The 8,254-nt window shown below is 37.6% G+C and overlaps 1 protein-coding gene across 1 annotated transcript; it reads left to right on the top strand.

The window, feature by feature from the left end:
* Window positions 1-219: 219 nt before the first annotated feature.
* LOC149788759 (uncharacterized) lies at window positions 220-1,472 on the top strand. Its single transcript, XM_089975773.1, has one exon. It carries the CDS (start codon window positions 358-360, stop codon window positions 1,330-1,332), a length of 975 nt encoding a protein of 324 aa, XP_089831899.1. The 5' UTR covers window positions 220-357; the 3' UTR covers window positions 1,333-1,472.
* The last annotated feature ends 6,782 nt before the right edge of the window (window positions 1,473-8,254 follow it).

Genomic DNA, 8,254 nt, shown 5'->3' with positions numbered 1-8,254 from the left:
GCACGGATGTTTGTTTGGATGTTGTGTGTATGCGTGTTTGCGTGTGTGTGTGTTTGGATAGTATATGTACTGTGTTGTATTATAGGTGTGTGCGCTGGAACGTAGATGCTATTTCAAAAAAATAAGATTAACATTCCAGTTTGGGATTATTAAACCGTTTGATTTGTGTCACGAGGACGACTCGTCAAATATCTTACGCATGCCCAACAACGTATTTTGAAAAGTCGCGTGTACATCTTCATGTGGGACTTAAAATTACAACCAAATTGAACACTGACCTCTAACAAGGTGAACCCAGATAACATTTACCAAAGAACACGTTCCTTAGTACCGTCTGCTATTGACTGTAATTTCGACATGGAAAGTGTTAAAGGAGAACAATTGTCAGACTTGTTGGAGAAAGGTGCTGAGAAAAATTATACAACGTGTCTTGTGTGCCAAAAAAGAGTTGCTGATTACAAAAGTCATCAAAGAGTACACCTGAGAGAGACACACAAATGTGAACTCTGTAACAAAGTGTTTCTGAATTGGAGGTACCTCACCAGACACAGGGAAAGGCACGTTGTCAAAAAAGTGGCGTGCGAAATCTGCGACAAAGAAATTGCTCCAGCGTCAATTGCAAGGCATATGAGAACTCATACTGGGGAGAAACCATACAAATGCGACATGTGTGGCAAATCATTTTCAGGTCATGCTAGTTTGAAGGGACACATTATAAGTGTACATATTGATGAGAGAGCACACAAATGTACAACATGTGACAAGACGTTCAATATGCCTTCTCACCTGCAGAGGCATATAGACAGGAAACACCCCATTGAACAATCATATAAATGCGATGAGTGTAGCAAAATGTTTGCTAGCCAAAACCTTCTTCGTACCCATATAGAAATGCATGAAAGACCATACCGATGTGATGTATGTGGTAAAAGGTTCGGCACGATGCAACGACTGAAAGTGCATGCACAGACTCATAGAAAAGAATACAAGTGTGAAGTTTGTGGTAAAGCATTCGCCGACATCTCGAAGTTGAAGGTTCATGAGATGACACATACCGGTGAAAGGCCTTTTACATGTCATGTGTGTGGACGTTCTTTTCGTTCTTTGATTAATTTAAAGATCCATGAAAAGATTCACACAGGAGAAAAGCCATACAAATGTGAAGTTTGTGGAAAGGCATTTAGTCGTAAAGATAATCTCCATTACAAGCACATGAAAATTCACACAGGGGAAAAGCCATATGATTGTCAAGTTTGCTGTAAAACTTTCAATCGAAGTGAAAATTTAAAGTCGCATATGAAAAGGCATATTAAAAAGGACGCTAATATTTAACTGCCAAAAGTTCATTCCTAATGCATTTTTTAAAATCTGCACTCCAGTCCAATTAGATACTGCAAAACAAGTGTGTCCTGTTATTATGCTTCCTGATTGAAGTTTTCATTTTTTGCAGTCAATACAGAATTTGTAACTGAGCTACTGTGGTTTATGTTTTATTTACAAACATATTCAATTTAAATATTTGTAGCTTGCCTGGTTGTGAGGCAAAATGAGGTTATGCTAAGACCTTGCATCCATTGTGCTTTTAACACCTGTCAGCAATTACTTTAATCTTACTGAACAAAGTTTGACCAAATTTGGAAGAGTATTCTCAGATGAAAGGCTTTCAAAAATTTATACAAACAATTTCTATGTGCTATCAAATATGGCTGATATTACTAATACTTTTAAATTGCATCTCCAAAAGTACTTAAAAGAATTTAACAATTTAAAAATAAGAAATCAAGCATCCCGGCTTGAAGGCCTTTGAAATGTGTACAGATTATGTCTCCTTACCACAAAATATTCACACTGTTAGACAGCAGTGACAATTTTCAACTTTATCTCAAATACCACTAGTTTAGTTTAAAGCAAAATTTGCACAGGACATCATGATATAAAGAAAAAAATGCTTTAAAAGATCAGCTTGCCTGTGCCCCATCCTATATTCTATCTGAGCTTGTCAAGAAAAGAAAACAACATACTCTCATAAAGAAACCTTTGAGCACACATATTAAATACAGCATTTTTGATTTGAAGTTCTTTAATGAAACTGATAAATTATTTATATTTCATCAGCAGAGTTGACCCTCGACCAGCATGCATACAATACCAGTGTCCACTGATAGTTTTTACTTGATAGCATTTCCAAAAAATAATTTTACATTTTTGTTCATGCTGATTTTGATTCCATTTGTGTTAAAGCTATGTTTTACTTAAAGATAATTAGAAAAATGAAATCACTTGTTCTAGTGTCATTTGATTAACAATTAACATCTGTTTGTAATTGGCATAATGTAATCCAGGTACACCAATCAGTTAGAATTAATTACAATGCACATCATCTGCTGTGGTCATTTGAAATCACATGGCCAAATTATGTGTTGTAATGACCAAGATGGGCACTTAACCTTATTCCAGCCCTTTAAGACACCTGTAAATTATAGGGCGGAGACCAATGGCTGCATAATTATCCATGCACAGATCAAATCAATCAAGTATAACGTTAAACTCACTGTGAAGAGGATACTAGCAATAAAATCATAATACCAATGGTAATAAATGCATAGAATAACAGACATTCATTTGACCAGATTTATAGACCATGTCAATTGCTGCAGTAATGAATTACTGACTGAGGCATTATTGTCCTGATGGCAGTCTATTAAAATGGCACTGACATGCTGATCGTATTATTTAGTTAGAAAAATATGGTGCATAATAGTCAAGGGAGAAATAGGCATAGCCGCATAAATATGACCAGATTCTTTGTGTAGGAATAATCCCATGATCAGTTAGATTGTGGAAAGTTTGAAGTGAATGTGAGCCAGGCATTATACAGAAGAAACAAACAAAACACCCTCAGGTCCTGGGGTTTATTTAGCATCAACGATACAAGACAAAAGAAAAACAGGAAATAGAAAACAGACACGAAGACTAGAAACATCCAGATACCACAATTCTCTTGAATTGCATTCATCATAATAGGAATAGACACGATGAAAAATGTGTTGTTAGTCAAGAGACAACACGATGAATGCCTAGAGCATTTATTAAGTGCATGGTGCTCAATGGTATCATCCCTTTCATGTGCCTCGTGCACCGATTGATCACTCAATCATGCACTCACTCATGACAAACACGCACCTGGGTCACATGAATATTTGTTTTGCAAGGTCATAGAAAGGATCATTCTTCTAGCAGGAGTAGAAGTAGTAATTGATGCATGGACAGAAATAGGTGCTACTCACTCAACCCATAGAGATACTGACTTTAACCCGGTGTCCAGACAACTTTTAGCCCTGATGTCACTAAAACTAGCTTAGGAAAGATTAGTGGTCATACTGTTCATTAAGTTTCATAAATTCCAGATAGTCATGTGACTATTGTAGGTGAATTTTCAGTCTCTGTAGGTACATTTTGGCACTGGTGGCTGTAACTGCCACATGCAATTATTTCACATTATCTTGGTCAATTTAATAATTAGATAGGATTTCATGCATCTAAAAAAGTTTTTTATTTGGCTGCAATGTCTTGGTCAGTGCCAGCACTCAGAACTTGTGTTTCATAATCATAATTTAATGACAATTCACCTAGTTGACATTTGGGTCAGAACTATGACAAAATTGCAATGCCTTGCATTTTGATGCCCTAACAAGGCATTTTCAAAAGTCCTGTATAGTACTGCAAGCACAATTTGACATTGCAAGCAAACTTAAATACAAAACTTAACAAGAGAACAATTACAAATAGATACACCCTTGTTTAGCACTCTCTGCTGTTGAATAGAAATTCCCAAATGGAAACAACATAAGAAATGTATAGGTTTATTATACAAGAAAAGTGAAGAGAAAGTATAATATATGGTGTGCCAAAAAGAGACTTGGTGATTATAAGATTTATACAAAGTACACCAAAGAGTGATAGAAATGTGAATTTACCAAAAAAAGCCTTATTAATTGGGGTAGGGGTTAGGTTAAGATTTTTTTTTCTTTTCTTTCTACGGACCAAAGCAATAGTATTTTTTCCTAGCTCTTCGGAAGCCGGGATGTTTTTTTCTTCCAATCCCATGATCCTTCCCCCGACTCCAGTCAAGCAATTTGGACAAACAAATGGCATGTGAAATTTGCAAGAAAAGAATTGTTCCAGTATCAGTTCCAAGATACCTGGCAATTTATACTGGAGAGAAGTCATACAAATGCTACATGTGACAAGAGACACATTTTGCATACATGCCAACCATCACTCTTTTAGCGTAATCTTTGCCCTTTTTTCAGCAACTTATATTTTCCATGAGACTGGATATGGATTACACATTTTTGCTATATTTAAAACTAAAATAAACATAAAGCAGTAAAAAGTTGTTTTTGTCATTGTTTTTATCATCTCTTTAATTCCACTCGTATAAATTTGAGAATATTCTTAAAAAAGTGACTGCTGCATAAGAATAGCGTAAGAAGACTTTCCTTATTTGCTTTTTATACCAACTGTATATGACTCCATTTCCAAGAAAACAGACAGGTTTCTTCAAAAGTGCACAATGCCTAACAGATTCAATTCTATTGATAATCTAGTAAAATAGTGAAGCATTCTATATTTTTAAAGAAAATGGTGCCAGATGTTATGGTGTGAGTCATAGATGTTACCTGGAGGAAACTGATAGAGCAGATGGCTCTTTTCAAATTTTAAAACTAGTCAGATCAGAAAAAGTGACAAATCGACACCATTCTACAAACTGTAAAAGAAGAATATGTGAGTAATGTAATACAGCACTGAGCACCTGACCATGATCATAAAGAAGTCTAGTTTTCGATCATTAAACAAAAGTTGCACATGTAGACTAATAGAGTTGAGTGCCGAATATAAATAATTTTTCAGTATGTTTTGTGTTTTTATATTGGTTCTAATCCGTTTGGATTTTGCCCTATGTGACAAGAAGTTTGACCAGCTGCAGAACCAGATTCGACATAAAAATGTGTCTTTTCATACATACTGTAATTCTGGCATGTACTATATAGATTTCACTTTTAATGCCCTAATTACACTTCTTGACACTTATGATAGGAATAATTATGATTATACCTCTCAGTGGGTTGCCATGTACGATATGTTTACATATAAATGAAGAGCATACACGTTTGGAACATATTCAGTATGCCCTCTCATCCACAATGGCTGCTATATAAGTAAACCAGCCACTGATAAATGTTAGAAATATATGCAAAATTGTTAATGTTGTCAAATATATGCAAAATTAGTCACAGTCATATAGACATTTATAACAAAATAACAAAACCCATAACACCAATAAGATGTTTGATGTTTATTGTAAAAATTACAGTAGGTAATAGCATGTGCAAACTCTTGGAAACAAATAGCACTCTATGTCATACATGGTATAACATGGGAATAAATGGCACTATAGGTCATACGTGGCATAACATAGTAATGACACTGTAGGGTCTAATTGGAATGGCATTCTGGCCTAAAATAAAGTTAACATGGTGGGGCTCTTTAGCACCTGGAGTGACCAACACCCACTTGTCTACTGACCTCACTGGCTAGAATGTGAAAGAAGTGGTATAAAAATAGTTACCAAATCATTTATAAACAAAACTGCCTTATCCCTCTACATCTTCCCCATTATTCCATTGTAAACATAGCATGTCTTCCATACCACCCTATTTTAAACAAAACTGACATCCACAGCCACCCATATAATACCTATATAACCCTTACCAGTGAAAAGTAAGGAGAACAGGAAGATAGAATATACACACTCTACACACAAGCGTGCTTACACACTCTCACACATGGAATGAAAATATAGAAAAGTATAACAGTCTATAGTCATTTAACATGATGGGAAAAAACACAAGGACAGGCAGTGGTTTATGTTTATAATCGAAGCATATCCATTATTGTAAATCATACATAGATGGAAAAAGGGTCTTGAATTTGTAATACTGTCTTCATGTTTTGCCATCCTAATCATTTGAGGCGGAATTTTTGTTCTTCTTTTTGTGAAATATGTTTGATTTGCCCGCCTTGATTTAATACACTGACATACCTTCCTTGATTTAGTACACTGACAGACCTTCCTTGATTTAGTACACTGACAGACCTTTGCTTACCCAATGTTTAAAAAAGTGTTGTTTCTTTTTCTTCTGTCTGTTTTTTTAGATACATTTTTGGGGGTCATAGATTAACACAAAACCACTACCTATTAACGCTTTTCAACACACTGACTAACCTTGGCATGTTGAATGTTAGTACACTTTTTGAATGGTTTTATTTTTGTCCTAAATATTATACACAGAGTGGAAATATTACCTATGAGCTGTTGAGACGGAGTTTTTTATACTACTTGGGCAAACTGTCAGAGTTTGCCCTGAAGCGAAAAGCATACTTATAAGATTGTGACATCAAATTACACTATGTAGCGTAATTTTTGTTCCTGGGTAGTAAGTGTTATTTCGTAATTGCTTATGCCTAAAGAGTATAGAAAATGGCTATTATTCTCCACAAACTTTGCTTTTGAGACAAGGACAGTGATATTTTAAAATGTACATATCTCCAATGAGAAAACGGCTGAATTTTGTTTTTTTCGTTCACATCAAGTCAGAAAACAAAACATATGATTCAAAATTAACATGTATTTATAATAAACTAATAGAAAAAATAACCACAAAAGATTTAGATGCAAGTAGTGTTTTGAGATATACGATTATACTGTAAATCATTTTCACGAATCGGCCCCCAAATGTAGTCTCCCATCACGTTCTCATTACACTGTCCTTGGTAACGGTGTTCAAAGTCCAGCATATCCAGGTGGAAGTGCTCGCCTTGCTTCTTCGAGTACGCTCCCATGTTCTCCTTGAATTTATCAAGATGAGCATCAGGGATATGGACTTCGAGGGACATCCTGCAGCTCATTCTGCCGTAGTTCTTCGCCAGAGTCTCAAGCAGCTCCACATAGTTTTCGGCCTTGTGAATGCCCAGGAAGCTCCAAACCACTGCGACAAAGCTGTTCCAAGCCGCTTTCTCCTTACTAGTGAGCTTCATGGGGAAGAAGTCTTGAAGGTACTTGAAGGCTGCCGACTCCTTATCTAGAGCTCTGACAAACTGTTTCATAAAACCCAATTTGATGTGTAGTGTTGGCATCAGCACCTTCCAGGGGTCCACCAGTGGCTCCCACTCGAGGTTTTTCCTCCCCACAAAAAGCTCGGTAAGCTGTGGCCAGTCCCGCCTGTGGTAGTGCGCATTGGTGTCCCTGCAGTCCCAAAGGCAAAGCTAGCAGGGAAACTTGGTAAAATCGCCTTGGAGACCCATCAGCAATGCCACCATTTTGAAGTCTCCGATGACGTCTCAGCCGATCTCATCATACTTTAAGGCGTCCAACAAGGTCTTGATGCTGTTGTAATTCTCTTTGAGGTGCACGGATTGAGCCTAGGAAAGAGACGTGTACTTGTTTACGTTATGCAGCAGCACGGCTTTGAAGCTCTCGGATGAGCTGTCAATGAAAAGGAGCCACTCGTTATGGTTACAGTCGATTCCGATTGCCTCGAACAGACTGGTCACATTGTGGCAGAAGCAGAGCCCATCATGACGGGTGAAAAGGCTGGGAAAACTTGGTGACGCTTCCTCCCGTCAGCGAATTCACACTTTCATCCTACAAGTTCCACTGCTTGAGCCTAGACGTCAAAAGCTCGGCATTGGGTTTAGTGAGACCAAGATCTCTGATTAAGTTGAGGTCTTTTTAGTTGGGTTAGTATGTGGTTCTCTCCTCAGCTCTACCTCTAAAATTAAGGGGCCCCGAGTGGCCGAGTGGTCTAAAGCGTTCTCCTTCACGGATCACTGCCATCTCACCTCTGTCTGCGTGGGTTCGAGTCTCGGATTTGGCTAATGTGGGTATGTGAGAAAGCTTGCCAGTAGATTCTCGTGGGTCGGTGGTTCTTTCCGGGGTTTTACCATGTTCTTCCTCCACCATTAATACTGGTCGCCATGTATAGCATATCGTGTGCTGAAAATGGCGTTAAACCCTACAACAACAACAAGCTCTGAAATTGTCATCTGGATATACGTCTTCCTCGCTCTCTGACTTGCTCCTCTTTTCTAAAGACGGCTTCTCTCTCACCGGAGGAGTGGGTACGGGGAAATCAGGAAAGAGTGGCACCGGATGGATGAAGGAAGGTCCGGATACGTGATAGCAAGTGCA

The sequence above is a fragment of the Sinohyriopsis cumingii genome, chromosome 11 (genome assembly GCF_028554795.1).
Source record: "Sinohyriopsis cumingii isolate HCF-2022 chromosome 11, ASM2855479v2, whole genome shotgun sequence".
In the NCBI taxonomy this organism is placed as follows: Eukaryota; Metazoa; Mollusca; class Bivalvia; order Unionida; family Unionidae; genus Sinohyriopsis; species Sinohyriopsis cumingii.
This window is presented reverse-complemented; position numbering and strand designations above follow the sequence as displayed.